This window comes from Parus major, chromosome Z (assembly GCF_001522545.3).
Source record: "Parus major isolate Abel chromosome Z, Parus_major1.1, whole genome shotgun sequence".
Lineage (NCBI taxonomy): Eukaryota > Metazoa > Chordata > Aves > Passeriformes > Paridae > Parus > Parus major.
Genome location: NC_031799.1, coordinates 6761053 through 6778788, shown reverse-complemented (window position 1 = coordinate 6778788; position 17736 = coordinate 6761053). Strand labels below are relative to the sequence as shown.

Genomic DNA, 17736 nt, shown 5'->3' with positions numbered 1-17736 from the left:
TTGAAAAGCAAACATGTTTACTTAAATTTAGTGGCCAGGTATTGCAGTGACATGTGTGGGTACCGTGTGGGCTTAATGGACATTTTGCTCACAGTGACTTCCAAGACTTGGCACGCAGACACTTCTCTTTAGTTTTCTTGGAGCACTGTATTATTAACTGGCTTATCAGGCAGTGTAAAAGCAGTCTGCTGATCTGAAATGGGAGCCTTTGTTAGAGATTATCTACAGTGTTTGGGTAGCTGGAGAAGAAGGGTGGCATGTTTATGAATGCAAAATATACACTTAAAGCTGAGCGCCAGCAAATGCTCACATGCTACTTTGAATGCAGGTTTTTTTGTGCACCTGGCATGCCAGCTCTAACCCTCTTAACAAAGAGGAGAAAAAATACTGAAGGCAGCACAAATACAGGAGGTGTTCCTCTGCTGTCAGCTAGCAGCTATAGATTCACTTTTTTGTGATGTGATATTACTTTTTTTTAGCTACCCTGTTCAATATGAGTTCAGTAGATTTTTACAGGAAAAATACCGGTTGGTGACTGTCATTCATGGTATCTTTCATATGAGACCACTTGTTTTATTCAGTGGAATATGGCAATCATAGCTATACATAATTTCTACAGAAAATAGTGCTTTGTTTCTTGCTTGAAAAATGGTTGGCTTACCTTAGGAGTTATCTACTGTATTTATCTTAGGTAGTGACAGAGACAGTTGCTGTACTATTACATGGCACTTTGTAATAACTGATATTGGGTTATTTATGGTACAGATTTTAACAAAGGATTATATGATTTAAAGAAAAGAATTTATAGACCTCAATATATCCTACTAATATACTTTAAAATCTTTATGCTTTTTCATTCTCCCTGATAAATTCTTACAGAATCTTGGAAAGAACAGTTCCTTAATCAGTGGTAACGTACTTCAAATAGTCTAAAAATTTGATGTAATTGTTCTTAAAAACAGCATTTCTGTTGCCCCAATATCCTTTCTGAGCTTATTTATAATACATCCTCATTCTGCTGACAAAAGCAAGTACTTACACTCTTGATAGACCTGAAACACAATGCCAAGCTTTATTCAGATGAGACCCATATATCAACCATTCAGAGTGGTGACTGAGTTCCAGGTTTAGGTTGTATACCTTAGTGAGGGTGTCAGTGGAGTCACTGATGGAATTGCAGAATTGTTTAGGTTGGAAACCACCTCTGAGTCCAGCCATTAGCCCAGCACCTCCAAGCTCACCACAAAAACTCGTCACTAAACACCACATCTGCATGTCTCCTAAATACCTCCAGGGTTGGTGACTCCATCACTGCCCTCGACAGTCTGTACCAGAGCTTGACCATGCTTTCAGTGAACAAATTAGTCCTAATAAATTTTGCTAACCATGTCCAAAGAACAGCTACACTGGTGAAGAATCTTCAGTATGTGCCCTTGGTGCTGTGGAAGGTGTTTCTGTCTATGGTAGTCCCTGCGTCATGTTTAAAAATCTTTAAATCTCTGTATTTCTCCTCTGGTTGCTGCTTCTGTTCATTCTTCTTGGTCTCCTATAGGGTCCCCACTTAGATCAGCACAACAGACTAGTTCTGAATCAACATGTTCCTTCCACTCTTTCTACCCCACCAAAAGAAACTCCTGAGCTGAAAATCCAGATTAGAGAAATGTCCTCAAGATACCAGTGAGAATCATTTTACTTCATTGTCTCTTTTGCCTTTATTCTGACATATTTCAGCTAAAAGCTACAAACTAGGGTTCCATGTACTAAAATCCTGATGCTGTAAATATCTCTAGCAATTTTGCTCTGCACCATAAACAACATTGTATTTTTCTGGAATTCCAGCTTTTGTCCTTCAGAGTGCAAGACTTCTCAAGGTAAAGATTTTGAGCTGTTTCTTAAACATGTATGTACATGCAATAATATCTGTCAGGAGCTTGCCTGTGCTGATTTTGTAAAGATATGCTCAGTTACTAGTTCATCCCTTCCATTACAAAGCCCTTTGTGCTGGAGTCAGGCTGTAACTGTGCTTCTTCTGCCAGCGCTGTGAATTAGAACTGCAAGGCACACAAGTTGCATTTAAGAACAATTTGCAGAGATCATAATGCTGCGTGCATAAAACTGGTGCACTGTTTGTCTGTTCATAGGAAGTTTTAAGGACTGGATGTTTGTTTAAGCTCTGCGCTGAATCCCTGAGCAAAAATTACTGGGGTTGCAGTAAAGACTTTGTAGACCTCCACACGTCTCCATCTTTAAATCATTCTAAAGATTATTAAAACCATTTTTAGTGTCTCCTTGTTTCACAAGAATTTCACATCTGATCAAGTCTTATTAACTCCTTATCATACAAGGAGCAGTATGAGTTTGTTTAAGCCTTAGTTAAAGGAACTTGTATCTTTAAATATGGAACAGCAAGCCTGGAAGAGCTCCATGGAGGAGAAAGCACAGCTGTTCCATCATGGTCCGTCATGGTTTCCATGTGTCCCATAGGCAATATCTTTCTTAAACTCATCTTGTAAAATTACCTGATTCCTTATGCTTATGTGTCTTCAGACTCACAGTAGTAGGTGGGTCTTTGGAGTATTTATTTTCTCTACTTTTCCCCTTTACTTGGCCTGCATCTTACAGATCTGTCATGTCACCTGCTGGTCTCTTCTGACCTCTCATATGTGTTGATGTCTATCCATTTTCCCTGCAATGTCTACCATCTTGCTGTATTTTCAATGAAGGCTTTAGCAGAAAACCCACATATTACTAAAAAAGTTGTTGACTAGTTTCTGACTCCCAATAGTTAATTTTCCTTCGGAGTTAGGCCCTGCAGAGTACTCAGTAGCCATCAAAGGCATGTTGGAACTCAGTCTTCTGCCTAACATGACCTCCTTCTTCTAAAGGAGTAAGAAAATCCCACTCACATTCAGTGACATTAATGAGAATTTTCCCCCCTGCAAACATATTGTAACTGTGAAATAACATTAAAGTTTCTCTGCCTTGTTATGAAGTCTTTAAATGTCAATGCCATTTCTGAGACCATCAGGGCAGACTTAATGGTGGCCAAGGTCAACAAATGCTAACTGGTACCTCTCTTTTAGGGCCTTCAGGGACTCTTAATAGAGTCTCAGCCATGGAGTTAATTTGCAATGTGGACCTTTATTCTTAAACCTGATGATTATTTTGTAACATCTTCATTCGTGTGCTTAGATTTCTTAACATTCTTTTGTCTCTTCAGTCAGCGAGCTGCTAAAATAAAGGTGTTCTCAGACATGTCATCTTTTGAGTTTCCTTTTTTAATGTGTGTTCTTTTTAACTACTATTTATGCGCTGCAGAAAGACAGGTGTTTGCTTTCTGTGACTACCCTACACTGCCAGTCCTGATAGGATCCTCTAAGAATATCTTCATGTCTGAGACCTTCTGGTGTTCACAGGGACTGGGAAACACTTCACCTTGAAAGATTCTTCCTGTAGGTGCCCTAAATGCTATATAATCAGAAGCAGGTAATGTGGGAAATGAGAGACTTCATCATCCTTTTCTGTATTGTCTAATTCAGATTAAAAGGGCTCTGTAGCCTTTATTTGTGTAGAAAATATTGCCCACATGGATGGCATGCTACAAATAATAAGTAACAAAACTCTGCCTTTTTGGCAGCATGTTGCATTTCTGCTCAGTTGCCCTGTGAGCCCCTCTGACTTTAAAATATTTTAGTGTCCTGCACTTTTCACCCAGTCCAAGCACTGGACTTTCCTCAGACATTTAGCACTGACAGTAATGCAAATGTCTCCAACTCACTGGGCCCTTTGGGGCAAAACATGACATCCTTGGCTTTCAATCACATGGCAGAGAGGATATATTTATATGCACAAAACTGGAAATAATAAAATATCAGTATTCAGGTGCTAATCCACATTAATTTACATTCTGTGAAGTCTACAAGAAACTTGTAATTGGTTGTCTTGAAGGGCAGCTGAGTATATTTGGTATTTTGTTTATTTATTAAAAAAAGATTCTAAATTACACATATAAATACTGCATAGATTTGTAGTATATCTCTTTCATAATCATTGCTGGAAGCTTACTTGCATTCCTAAATTTGAGTGTTTTGGGTCTGGCCAACTGTCTTTGCACTCTGTATGCACAATACCTATCTATTGTAAGCATTCCCAGAGGGCAAATAATACCTTTTTTTTTTTTTTTTTTCATCAGTGAATTCCAAATTTCCCTGCTAAGCCACTTACACTGCAGTGGTTTTGCTATCTTTAACAAATCTGGCTTCTGTAATTAAAAAGCCTCATATCTTTCTGGAAAGTCCCAAAGGCTGGAGGAGTTTAAATTCAGTTTGTTATTGAAATTAATGTGCAGTTCTAGCAAAAAGAAATGCATGTGCCTGATACACTGCTGTTGTGATGTGCATAAAAGCTCAAATGCTGAACTGCCTAGATGAACCTTAGTGCAAAGATACACCAGGATGTAGCTAGGATTGTGATATCTATTACATAACGACCATGACTATAACAAAACCACTAGAATTTGCTTGTACTGGGTTGACAAATGTGAATTACAGTTGCTTGTTTTCTTCAGAGTTTTATCAGACTATAATCACTTGCCCAGCTTAATTGAAAAATCGCTTACGTTTATAGCTGTATTTAAACATGTTTTGTATTTAAATGACAGCTTTTGATGTACAACCAGTTTTTACAGAAAGTAGTTGGTTTTTATCTGTGTTTCTGTAAAGATATTTCAAAAACTCTCATCAAATTTCCAGCGGTAAGTAATATACCATTCAGTGCAAGGTGAAATGTTTTACATCAAATCTCCTGCTGTGTAATAGCCAATCAAAGAGTATTTATAGTGGCTGAATGGATTTTTTGGCTCGGTATTCAAAATTAAACATTTTCAAACCTTAACATTTAATGTTTTTTGCCACTCTTCAAGTTGATTTTATGTAACCCTAGATGCTCACAACTACTTGATACTCTGAAGTGACTCATTTTATGCTGAGGATCCTGCAGACGGTAGTTTTACATTTATTACACTTGTGTAGATGGAATGAAATGTTGATTTGATAGCAGATTTGTGTCTGTGTTCTGGTAAATATTTTGTTGGGTTTGGTTGTATGTCCGTCAACACTGACCAGCAGCTGTTTCGAAGAGAGCACATTTACCAAGGAAAATTGGTGAAAAAAGATGAATTTTAGTGATTTACAGGAAATTGTTTCTCCTATTGCAGGTATCCAGTAAGAAGAGCTTATGCCAACAACCCTCTTTGGGGCTGGACAGTTCGTATTTGGGTATTGAGGGTCCTTGGACACTTCATAAGAACAGTAGAGCACTGAAGGCTGGAAGTCCAGCCCATGTTGTGTTGTCTCAGCCTTGCAGGAACAACCATGATTACAGGACTGAAATACATGACAACCATCAGGACTGTCTGAAGGAGTGTCCAATGGAAAATGACTTGCACAGAAAGTGCAACAACATGATTTCCCCAGCCAAGCAGAGGAGCCCTCACCGTGTAAAGCAAGCTCAGGAGATGGACCAGCGATCAAGGGAATTTCAGAGCACGTGCCCTCAGCGAGTGAGTCATGGCTGTGCCTGGAGGCATGTGGGGATCTCAGGGAGCATGGAAGAGAGCTGCTATATCAGCCAGGTACTTGGAAAACACTCTGGGACAGTTCACAAAACCTGTGATCATTCCAGGCCCTGTCGAGGTTCTGGGCTGAATCACAGCACAGACCCAGGGCCTAAGGAAACAGAGCTGGCTAAAAGATTATACGAAGAAAGAAGGCAGAAGCTGCTTCTGCAAAAAATGGAGCTGGAAATTGAAAAGGAACGACTCCAACATTTATTGACTAAGCAAGAAGCAAAACTGCTCCTAAAACAGCAGCAACTACACCAATCCCGGATAAATTATAACAGGTGATTTTGAGATTTAAAATTAAAAAAAAAAAAAAAATTCTAAAATTTCTAATGAGCACATGGGCAATAGTTGATTTAAGTGTGAGAACAGAACAATGCAACAATAGGTAGAAGAAAACAAGACAGGCAAGGGTTATGGGACAGTTTCTAAGAGTGATTCAGAGGAGAGGAGACTTTAGTACGTTAGTGTATACTGTTGGGAAGCGGCATGACAGCTTTGGAAAGCAGTAGAGGAAAACAGTATGTGGTAGAAAGAAAGGCAGAAGAAAAGCACTGCTAAAAGACTATGTTGGAAAAGAAAAGTGGTAGAAGAAAATGAGAGGCTGATCTTAGTGCAGGCATTTGAAAGCAATACAGACATTTGGCAACAGGACAGTGTGAGCGTGGATGACGTAGATGTGGCATTCTCCCTTCTTTCCTCAGAAAGGTCAGTTTTCAAGTGTTGCCACCCTCCTAGGCTGGGACTGAGAGGAGTGTGTTTCACAGAAAAGATGGAGATCATGATATATATATATATATATATATATACACACACACGTGTGTGTGTGTGTATTTATATATGTAATATATGTTTTTCCCCCATATATTTATGGAAGAGGAAGGGAGCTAAGTGTAGCAAAGACATTTTCTTTCCAGTGACGTTAGTGAAAAGGGAGAATGCCAAGACTGAGGCACAATATGTGCTCAAAACTTGAAGGGATATGGAGCATCCATAGAAATGTGAGATGTGGCTTGAAAGGCCTGTGAGTTTTTTGCAGAAGGTAACACTTTTCTGACAATGTAAATAGAGTCTTCAAGATAGGGGGAGCAACTGGTTTTTTGGTATTATGTTATTAAAGTGAGCCAAACAGTGAATGGAAACAGATTAAATTAGCCATTGTACCTCAGCTGAGTACTAGCATTTCAGAATTGGAAAGGAAAAACAGTAGGGAAAAATTCTGCAGTTATGGCAGGAAGAGGCAGTAGGAGTGTTTCACAGGGGCAGATATTTCTATGCTGTTTTAATATGGCAGCTGCTGACAGCACCCCATGAAAGTCTGCATTAGATGACCCCACTTCCTACATCTGTGGACTATAAGCACCATGAGGAAGTACATCACTTTCCCATCTTCATTTCAACCCCCTGGTTACTTTTCAAACTTTAAAAAAGAGTATGGTGATCTGGGTGGTCTTTTGTTTGTCTTCTTGAATTGTTGTTTACATTGAAAAGAATGTGTTTATGTGGGTTTAAAAGTACCTGTCTTAGAGGAAATAACAAATGTGTGTGTTGAAAATGACTGAGATTGCTAACAAAGGATTATGACTTCAGGTGAGAATTAAGTAGGAACAGATGGATTCTTAATCATCAAATACCTTAATTCTATGCATGCATCCATCTAATGAAAAACAAGTAGATATGAAGGACATACAAACTGAGTTTTTTTGTAGATTATTTTTTTTTTCCAATGGAAATTTTTCAGGTTTGGAGGCGTAAGTTCAGAAAAAAATGCACCTTAAATATCTACAATGATGTGGTTGTTAGTACCACTGTATTTATTATAGCTCCTTTTTTTTTTTTTTTTCTGATAAAAACTCCTTATGGTTTACAGAACTTTAGTTACTTAAAAAGAATTCTGTGAAAAAGAATCATATATGATCAATCTGAGGGCTTTGTAATTTTGAGATCTCTTTTCAGAGGTGCATGTGAAGTTAGATTTGCCATATTGTCTCTAAGAAATCAACTAGAATATAATGTGCTTTCTCTTAAAAATATTTTAGTATATTTAGAATTAGATGTTTGATATTTAGAGGTAAATCTCTTAGGCATGACAGTTCTGTTTCAGTTCCAGATATATAATTCACTTCTTTACTTGGTAACAGGGTAATTTTATATACTGCTAACAATAAAAATTTGTTTAGCTAAGCTCAAATACCCTTTGCTTCATTGCCAGGAGGTTCTAACTGAGTTAGAACAATGTAACAGTATAAAAAACAATACAAGAAAAATCTTTTTCCAGGTAGTGTTTATTTTTGTCTGTCCTGCCTGTGTGGAGTTCTGGTTAAGATCCATTTTCATTGAATGACAAATAAGAGGTTTGACCACTTGCAGTTATTGGCAATTAACTTTTCTAATCTTTTAGCTAAAGAGAGCATTGATCTTTCTTCTTTTGCCACACTGCATCGTATCTGCTTTTAATTTTCTACGTTTCTCTATTTAGCCTCATGTGACTGTAGTCCTTTCAGTTTGCAGTTACTCTCGATGTTAAATAGTTGCTCAGCTATCAAAAATAGCGTGTGTATGTGCAGTTCAGTGTCTCCTCTTGGTTCAAGCCTCACTGGAACAGACCAGTAACAGCAAAGCTTGTTTCCTTGAAAGAAGAATTTTAGTCAAATCAAAAAGAAATACCTCGATTTTGACTTTTCTGTCTTTGTTGGAAAGAAAGGAGAAGGTGGAGTGATCTATTAAAAATGGAGCATCATTTGTGGGCCCATAGTTTGAAGACACACAAGCATCTTAGACAAATTCTGTTCTGTGCAGCTTACACATGATGCCTTTGAGCTCTGCTGCTGTACTCTGTCAATGAAACTTTTCTGTTTCTCTAACAAAAAGACTGCAGATTTTTCCTATTGTTTTCCCTTTCTATTGCTGAAATGCTAGTACTCAATTGAGTTACACTGCTAAGGTTGTCCCAGTGGTAACCCTTAGAAGCAAAGGCCCTGGGCCTGAACCAGCCTTCCAATACAACAGTATATTTGAAAGTGTGAAGATAATTGTGATAGCTTCTACATTTAATGTGTGGTCTAGACACATAGGCCACCTTTTAGTGGGAAGTTCCTGGTGTGGTTTGACCAGCTGCAGAACTGACTTGTTTTTTCCAGGATTAGAGGCCATGTACCTGGCTCAGAAGATGTGCCCATTGCTGGAGCACCCAGAGAACTTGCTCTGATGATGAACGGCAGCAGCATGGGGCTAAGGTAATTTCTCTCTTCACTTCTAAGTGCTTCACAGGATCGGTATATCTTCTTGACAGTGTGCTGTTGCCTGCCAAGTGTATTTGTTCATGTGTTTGTTTCAGATTAAGAGCTTTTTTCTGCAGAAAAGGTAAAATTCATTGACTGCTGTGTTTTATGAGTCAACTCAATAGTTATGCTGACCTGTTATTACTCAAAGTTTAGGGGCTGACTTCTTGAAGAGACTTCAGGTTTTGTGTGCCACCTCTTAGCCTGGTGCAAAATAGAGTTTTCACAAAATCTTAGTTTAAGTTATTTGTTATAGGTGCTGCTTGTTACTTTTTAAATTAAGATCAGAACATCTCTTTATTTGGACCTGATGTAAATAATACATTATCCTTTAGCTCTCAGATAGATCTTCCATGGTTGGTGACAGTTACTTCTTTTTAAATACCTCTGCATTGCACCTCTACTTCAGTGTGATCAGAGCAAACCAACACTGAAATAACTGGAAGCAGAGTTAAGCCAATATTTAGCTCTCCATCTCCATCCTGCTTGCTATTTAAAACTTCAATCAGTACACTATTGTACTTTCCTTCTGTCCTACCCTGTCGCATTCAAGTTAACACTGGAAGAAGATTCAGGCTTATTAGGAGAGCAACAAATAAAAACTGGCAAGGTTTTCTCCTTTTTTCAGAAAGTAACAGCTTCTTGTTCTGTGCTGTAACTATAGGTGTTCTTTAGACCAAAGAATGGTGGACAAGAGGAGCAGCTGTGCTTTGAATGACTCCTTCCTTAGCGACAAGAGAATACCTCAAAATAATAAACTTCTCTGTTGAGAATATGGGGAGAACTGATAATTAATTTATAAACTAAGGGTCCAGTACCTTCTTTTCTCTTATTTTTTAATTTCATTATACTAATTTTGTTTTTCTTTTTGATATCCCCTTTCATTGAAAAGGGATAAGCCTTTTATTCTCCAGAACAGCAGGAGTTGTTAGTTTCCTTGGAATACTTCACTGCTAAACCAGGTGTTTGGCTGCTGTGAGTTACTGGCATATCTTTGTTGTATTCGGATGCTCTTTTCTTTCATTTTCACACAAACTGAAGTGATCAAAGTATTATCACTGTAACAAAAAAGATGGAGAGTCATGACATGTTTAAGATGCAGCAGCATTAAGCCCCTTGGAGTAAAAATGTAACCTAGAACATCTGTAGGGCTTCTTGGCAGCAGTTTGCCAAAAACCTGCAAATATCTACATATCCTAACAGGGAAAATGAGGAAAACCTGTGCTGTTAACAAAATGAGAGTCCTAGATTTCAAAAGGTTCCCCACCCTCTCTTCATTCCCCTAGTTTAATTTACTGTAATTTTTCAAAGTTATTGTGTGTTTGAGCAGTCTCAAGGTGCCATGCCAGCTGGTTACAAAGTTTGGCAGGAAAACACTTGGAAGTTTTTCTTCCTATATCTTCAGTTTTGCAAAGGTTACCAGATGAATAGTCCCTAAATAATTTACTCTAATGTAAGGCTTAAAGAGGCTGTGGAAGACAAGTCCATTTGTCTCTTTTATGCATTTGAATATGTAAGTGATGTTTTCTTCAGCACAGAAAAGGAGAATGTGCAAGTCTATGGCCGTGTCTTAGAAAAGACATACATCCTTTTTTGAACTGTTTCTTTTGATGTTTTTTTCTCCTGCCTTTTCAATTTTTAGGGATTTTTTTTTTACATAATGTGGGGCTCTTTGGTTTTTTTTGTGTGGGTTGGTTTTTTTGGTTTTTTTTGGTGTGGGTTTTTTTATTTTTATTTTTATTTTTTTTTTGTTTTTGTTTTTTCTTCGTGGTGGTGGTGTTTGTTTTTTAATTGACCTATCAAAAAGTTCTTGTTATGGCAAATGCCAACAGAACATTAATGGAAAATCAGCCCACAGCGTAGAAGTTGATTTCAGTCTTCAAATAAACAGAACTTACTTTAAAAATATCCTGGTATTTTAAAGGAAATGGTGAAATACCTTTAAAATATGAAACTTGCTGAAGTGAGAAGTAAAATAAATAATATAATCAGGAACTCAAAAAACATTGTTTTTTTTATATAATTAACAGCTCATTTTGTGTTAATTATCTACAATTACAAAAATCTAATTGCAATTTATTTTCTACTATCTGTAGGAGGAATTGTAGACAAGGGAATGTGCATCACTGCCAGGCGTAAATGCTATAGGATGGGTACAAATAATAGAGGAACCCTTAATGAAAAAAAAAAAAAAAAAAGCAAATAGGAGCATGCAGCTGTGCCAGACTATTGAAAGGTAATTGTAGTCAAAAATGAGGTATGTAGTTTAAAAGGCATCTTGTCATCTCCTGTAGGGATTAATTTTTTCCCTCACTGAAGAAAGCAAAATAGATTCCACAAGGAAATACAGTGCAAAGTTTGATTTCTGATGCAGATTTTCCTCATAGTCTGTTAGTGAAAATGAAAACTTTGATCTCAGGGGCTACTTCTAACTATAGCCAGATTTTCAAAGGATGCCTGTTTGGTTTTTCTCTTCTACATGTGCTGTTAAGGTCTTTTTGTTGTCATTGTCAGCAAGCATTGTCCATCTCAGACTATTTGGGTACTTATTATGATACGAATTTGCAGTGTTGGATTTGTCTCTTCCCTGATGTTGAGAAGCAATGTGCCTGTCCCTTTGCTTACTTGTGGCTGGGCCAGCATTTGGGACCTGAACCACCTTCAGATGCAGGATCTCCATTTCTCTAAGGTGCAGCAGTCAGAGCAGGTTTTATTGAGGATGGTTTTCAGTAGCTTGGAGTGCTCCTAAGTGAGCCCACAGACAATTTGCAGGTATGGAGATGGTAGCTTGTGCAATTAATGGCAAGTTGTCTGTATAATTTCTTTTCAAGTCTGCCCCAGTGTGCAAGATGCTTTAAAATATTCAAAATAAAAACATAACCTGATGCATTTGTTTAGCATAAAACAGCCTTTTACAAAGTGCTTTCCATCTCCCAGACGCAGATGCTTGGTACATGCTCAAGTACCCACTCCATGCGTATTCAGTAGGATCAATACACCCAGCACCTGCTTTTGTGTGTGCTCCTGACATCTGCATCTGGGAAAGGAATTTTAAAGCTCTTCCCTCCTTCGTTTAATCTTAACTTTGATCTGAATGGCATGGAAATAAGATGAATTTAATGGCACCAGCTTGAGGAGACACAGTTTTTCACTTGCAAGCACCCCTCCCCAGAGTGTTGCTGTGTGCCTAAATCTTAACATTCAAGATTCCCTGCTTTTTTGATTCTTAGGTTTCCTGTAAGGCTCTGCCAGTGTGGCTTTTTACTGCCTTCTCTCTAATGGGCATCTTTGCCTCGGATTTCACACAGTTCTGCCACCGAGCCTCTACACAAACCCGTGGCTACAGCAGCTATCAGATGTGTTTACAGTTATCTGCAGGCATTTGTTCAATGTATGCTATCTGGTGAAAGGATTCTTTCCTGCTGTATTAAAGATTTTCAGGTGGAATTTGCCACCTTTAATTTCATTGAAGGCTCTTTATGTTTGTGTGCCTCATTCTGCATCACCCATGTGTATTTTTGCCAGTTTGTATTTTTAGTTACTTGAAAATATCAAACACAGGATTCAGCGGTACTTCCCCTGTACTTGGATGCTCATTGCTATGGTGATAGTTCCAGGAGGGAGTGCTGTCAGGGGTCCTTTAAAAGATTTTTATTTTTATGGTGTAACTATTTTTAATATCCAGTGAGAGAAGGTGACAATTATCTGTTGCTCCTTGTTTAATGCTTTGTTATGAACTCTCTTTTCTGAGGCTTGTTAGACATGCAGACATCTTTCTGTGGTGATGTGCAAGCACACTTGTGTGCTTTTGTCCAAATATTCAATACAATTAAATAGACCTGCAGAGGAACGCAGACTTGCAGCTCCCCCTGCTGTCCCAGGCATATCCAGATTTGTTCACTCAATTCCCCCCTCCAAATAATTTAAATATAAAATAAAGTAGCTATTGCATGGCTCTGCTACTGCTGGCCTGTTTTTTGCTGGCCCCATTACTCCTGGTTTTGAGGAGAATTGAAAAACAATGGTAGCACCCATTTGGTTTCCTGAGAGGAATTTTCTTTTCAGTTCTTCATTCCAGCATGTCACTTCCCAGGTCCTGAGGTATGTCCAGGTCCTGGGCCTCTGAAGGAGAAACTTTCACAAGGGCTGCAACTGGCTCATTGTCCAAGACTCACAGGTTTCTGGTCATCTCTGAATTGTCCTTGGTCTCTTGAAGTATATCTATATAGGACTCAGCCAACTTTTAGGAGTGTACTGAATACAGTTTGTTGGGATTTTTTTTCTATTTGCTGTTTTGGCAGACTGGCACATTAAATTGGGATGAAATCAACTGTGCTTGCAAATGGCCCATAAAATCTGTGTATGTGGAAGCTGCTTACCCACCTGTTAGTGCTCCTTTTAACAACCAAGTTACTTTCTTGTTCCAGATAATTTTACATTGAAGTTCGTATCATTTTTAGATAGGATATTTGTGGTGCTTGTTTGGCTGGTAAAAAAAAAAAAAAAAAAAGTGCTTGCAGATCTGCCAATAGTGCACACACTGAATTAGGTGCAGATATGAGTTTTTCTTTCTCTTGTGGTGGTGTCTGGCTATATTTAGGCACAGAATCCTTCCAACAGATGGCTGCTGGAGTCTGCTGTGACGTATGGGAGAGTACAGTCAGAGTTAGACACACATTTTTGCTTCATTAGTGCCACGTGCAGACTCTGAAGGTAGTAGGTTTTCTTGTACAGGGTGAAGATCTTTGTTCTGATGTCGTTACTAAAAGCATAAAGAGGAATGTGTGGCAATTTTTTACATATACCTATGCATGCATTTAATATTGGGGTTTTTTTGTTAGGGTAGGCAGTGATCCTTATCAGACTGGAGAGAGTGGAGTTCATTTCTGCTGACCTGGTTCCTTCACTAATCTAATTTTCAGGTTTACTTTCAACTGCAACAGTGATTTCAAGCTGCCTATCTAACATTTACCTGAATTATGCTGATTCTGTTCTCATGATCATGTCTGCTGCACACAGCAGTATTACATCATTCCCATTGCAGTCCAAAGTAACCTTGAGCAGGAAGCCTACTGGGTGGCTGGAGGTATAAGATGTAAGCAGGAAATGCCATAAGTGGTTTCTATAGGCAGATACACTCAGCCTGTAGGTGACGACTTCAAAAATCACAGACACCCAGGTGTTAGAAACACTGCTAAGCTTAGGATGGCAGTTGGTGAAAACAGGCTTGTTAAAACACAAGTGCTTTGGTATTTTCACAAAACTTGCATTTCCTGCCAGTGCTCTGCATGGGCTTGGTTCAGTAATATCCCACATCAAAACTGAAAATGCTTGGAGAATTTTTTTTTTTTGAGTTGAAATATGTGAAATACATGCATCTCCTGAAGGAGTTTGTTCCTTGCCAACACTTGCAGACAGTGAGAGACATTTTTGCAAGTCATTTGCAGATGCCTCCTTTACAGGAAAATGTAGACACTCTTAGTTTACTGGCTGAATTGAATTTTGAAAACCTGAATACTATTTTTATAAATTGAAGTGGATTACTTTTTCAGACATACCATTTTGTTACTTTTTATTTTTATGTGTTATCTTGGATGAAGAGAATATTTTGGTAAATCTAAACATTCATATGTCCCAGAAATTTATCAGTTGGAAAAGTTAAGAAAAACCTCATAAAACAAAATGTTCTGGAAGGTAGTTTTTAAATCAGGAAATTTTAAACCCACCCGCACAACTTTCATGCCATTTAAAGCTTATATCAGAACTGATGGGGCAGGACTAAGAACAAAAGCTATTGGTATTACAAAGTTAAGTGAGAAGTCCTCTGTACCCTGCTGTTCTGCCCGTGATCACAGCTGCACTATGCTAAAACATACTCCCCCACCCCTCCTGTGACCTTGGCTGCACTTCAGCACTCAGAGAATTGAAGAAATAGGCAAACTTTAGTAAATATTAGGTTCTGCCACTTGCAGATTTGCAGACTACATATAAAGATAATAGCACATGTGCCCTCACTCACTTCCCAGCTCTGGCTCTCTCTGAAGTGGACTTTGTGTATTTGCCACTGAATTATTCTGGCATAAAACATCCCAGACCATACAGATGTATTGAGTTTAACACTGTGGCTTTGCACAGGTGCTGAGGCTTCCCAGAACTACCCATTATATTTATAAAAGTGCTAATTTCTGTGAGCCATGCAGAGAAAATTTTAGATTCAGCCCAGCTGATTTGTTCTTCACACTGCTCCTGCAGTGAAGAGGATTGATTCTTGTGTTTCTTTCGATATTTGGCTTCATTTCCTCTGGTACCCAGTGCTTCAGGCCTTAATCCTTTAACCTTGAATGCGAGCATCAATGCTTCAGAAGGGATCAGGCCTTTTGATGGAGAGAGAACATCTTTTGTTGTACCAAATGGTTGGGAGTGGTATAAGGCAAGATCTCCAGGCAGTATACATTTCACTGTTGTGTTAGAAGACTATAAACAGAGGGTGGGTTTAGTGGGGATTATAAATAATCTGGAGGAAGGTGGGGTATTAAAAGCAATGGAAGAGAGTTAATGACTTATTCTTTAACATTTGACCAATAACCAGTCTATCATGACAGATGTGTACTGGGTTGCCAAATGCTATAGTCTGATTTGGGTAATGGTTCAAAGCTCAGCATGTCATGGAAATGGCACTGTGGTCCCTGATGGAGCAGGGGGAAAAAAAGCTTTTTAGCTTCTCAAAGGGCAGTATTTGTGGAAGCAGATGCTTGCTTGCCCTACCCAGCATAAAGAACAGTTCTGCAGGCAGCCGGGAGAGTTCGTACTGCTGGATTTTTATAGGATCATTAATTATATGTTATAAGGCAGCTAAGCATGGCATTCCTAACTCGATGAATTCCATTATGAATGGCCTTTTCATATTCCTCATCTCATTATATTAAATGCATGTGACCTGAAGTTTAGCTAAAGTTATTGTTCGGGTTAACTTTCATTTAGTGGTTGCCCTAGTTTTAGAAACAGTATGATCTTTAGATTTTATTGAAAGTCAGGTTTTTTTATGCATGTTTTCGCAGCACTATTTTAGATAATTTCATTTGAAACTAGGTAGGAACCTCTGTGAGGTGGCAGGAAAGGGATTTAGTCACTCCTTGATTTGACTGGAGATTTCTGTACCCACTGGATGACAACGTCCTGTTACACGGATTTGGCTATCATCTCCCTGCCAATAACTCTTAAACCTTCTGCTCTGTTCCATCTAGTCTTGCATATCTGACTGCCTCCCTGACACATAATCCCAGTTGTTTTGCCTTCAGATCATTCCTAATCTGGCCAAAACAGAGCTCTGTACATTTTTCTTTTGAATCTCTCTTCATTTCTGATTTTGATAATGCCACATCATCCCTGCCACTCAGACTCATAACCTTGGGATCACTCTCCTTTGCATGCATCTGGGCTGCTGACAGCTATTGCAGCTTCCTTCTCCTTTACAGCCAAAATATCTTTTTTGCTGTGTCAACAGTTAAAAAAAACCCTTTGTTTTAGTTCTTGCACCTTGACTACTCTAAAGTCTTCTTTAACTGTTCAGTATTCATTCACCTGCTTCAAAATAAGTTTTCCAAATGGGTATCTTGGCTGCTTCTTAAGATCTTGTTTGCTTTGCTTCTTTTGAACTCTCCTTCAGGGACCAGTTGTCTGTTAAAAGTCATAAAGCTGTTTCTTATTTTATTTTCTCTGCCACCACCTGTTCTTAACTCCATCAGTTATGTGGCACTCAGAGGTTTTTTGGTGTGTTGGATTAACTTTCAGCCATGTACTGCTACTACATTCCCTAATTCTTTCTGTCTTTTGGGTCATGTCATGGTGACTTCTGCCTTCATCTGTGTGTTCTGACAGTGTCTTTTTTGTTTTACATTTTATCATTTTGAGCTCTTTTTTTTTTTTTTCCCTAAGCTTTTTAAGGGTGCTCTTTTCCCCTCCCCACCCTCAATCCTAATTTGGTGAGTTTCAAACAAATGTGTTTCTTCACACTGATTACAAAGATGGTCTCTGCCTAGTAAATCCATCTAAAATCTAGGCCATACTCAAAAGATTTCATTGGTGATCTGGGGAGAAAAGCATTAGAACTCAACTGCAGTGACAAGTCATCAGCTTGTCTTTGTGGAAATGCTTTCATATGGCTTCTAGCACGCACGAGAGTTTGAAACAAAACAATTTGCAAGTGTCTTCAGTCTTCTGTCAATAGTGCAAGACTTCAACTCTTTGTATAACTACATGCCCTTCTGTTTGATCAATGCATAGTTAATCCTTCTTTTCTTTTTAACTCTGTGTTCCCTTAATCTCCATTTACATCTCTGCATCCTTTTTGAGTAAGCCACATCTCTGAGAGGTGGGCTAGGTTGACATACCAGCTGTGGACTCAGTAGGGCTGAGATGGTTTGGCAGCACAAATAATGCAAACCCCTGAACCAAGTCAGTGTCAGAGTGGCACTCACGGCATCTGCTCTGGGCAGATGTTTCCACCAGGTTGTAAGAAACGTATGCAAATGTAGACTTTCACTCCCAAAAATCAATAGTGGTAGCTCTAAGATGGCAAAAATCACTTGTGTCTGGAAGTTTCCAGAGGGAAAGAAGGGTTTCCAGAGGCTAAGAACTGGCAGCCCCAAGCCCAAAGCTTCATGGCAACCAGCCTTGTGCCAGGATCTCTTCCCTTTGTTCTTCCCCTTGAGAGTGGACATCAGAGCAATGCCAATACGTATCTCAGTGGTGTCTTTTAGTGAGGCAGTGCTTTCCATCTGGTTTCAGTTCTATTATATCTGAATATTTTCTAAATACAAGTGCAAATATGTGTTA

General features: G+C 38.7%; 1 protein-coding gene across 4 annotated transcripts in view; it reads left to right on the top strand.

Moving 5' to 3' along the window:
• Positions 1-17736, top strand: part of KIAA1328 (KIAA1328 ortholog) — a 172547-nt gene that overhangs the window by 110364 nt on the left and 44447 nt on the right. For all 4 annotated transcript variants that reach the window (XM_015653627.2, XM_033520435.1, XM_015653629.2 and 1 more), the window contains 2 exons: positions 5216-5901; positions 8761-8856. In XM_015653627.2, coding sequence (XP_015509113.1) covers positions 5216-5901; positions 8761-8856 — 782 coding nt within the window. The remainder of the gene's footprint in view (positions 1-5215; positions 5902-8760; positions 8857-17736) is intronic.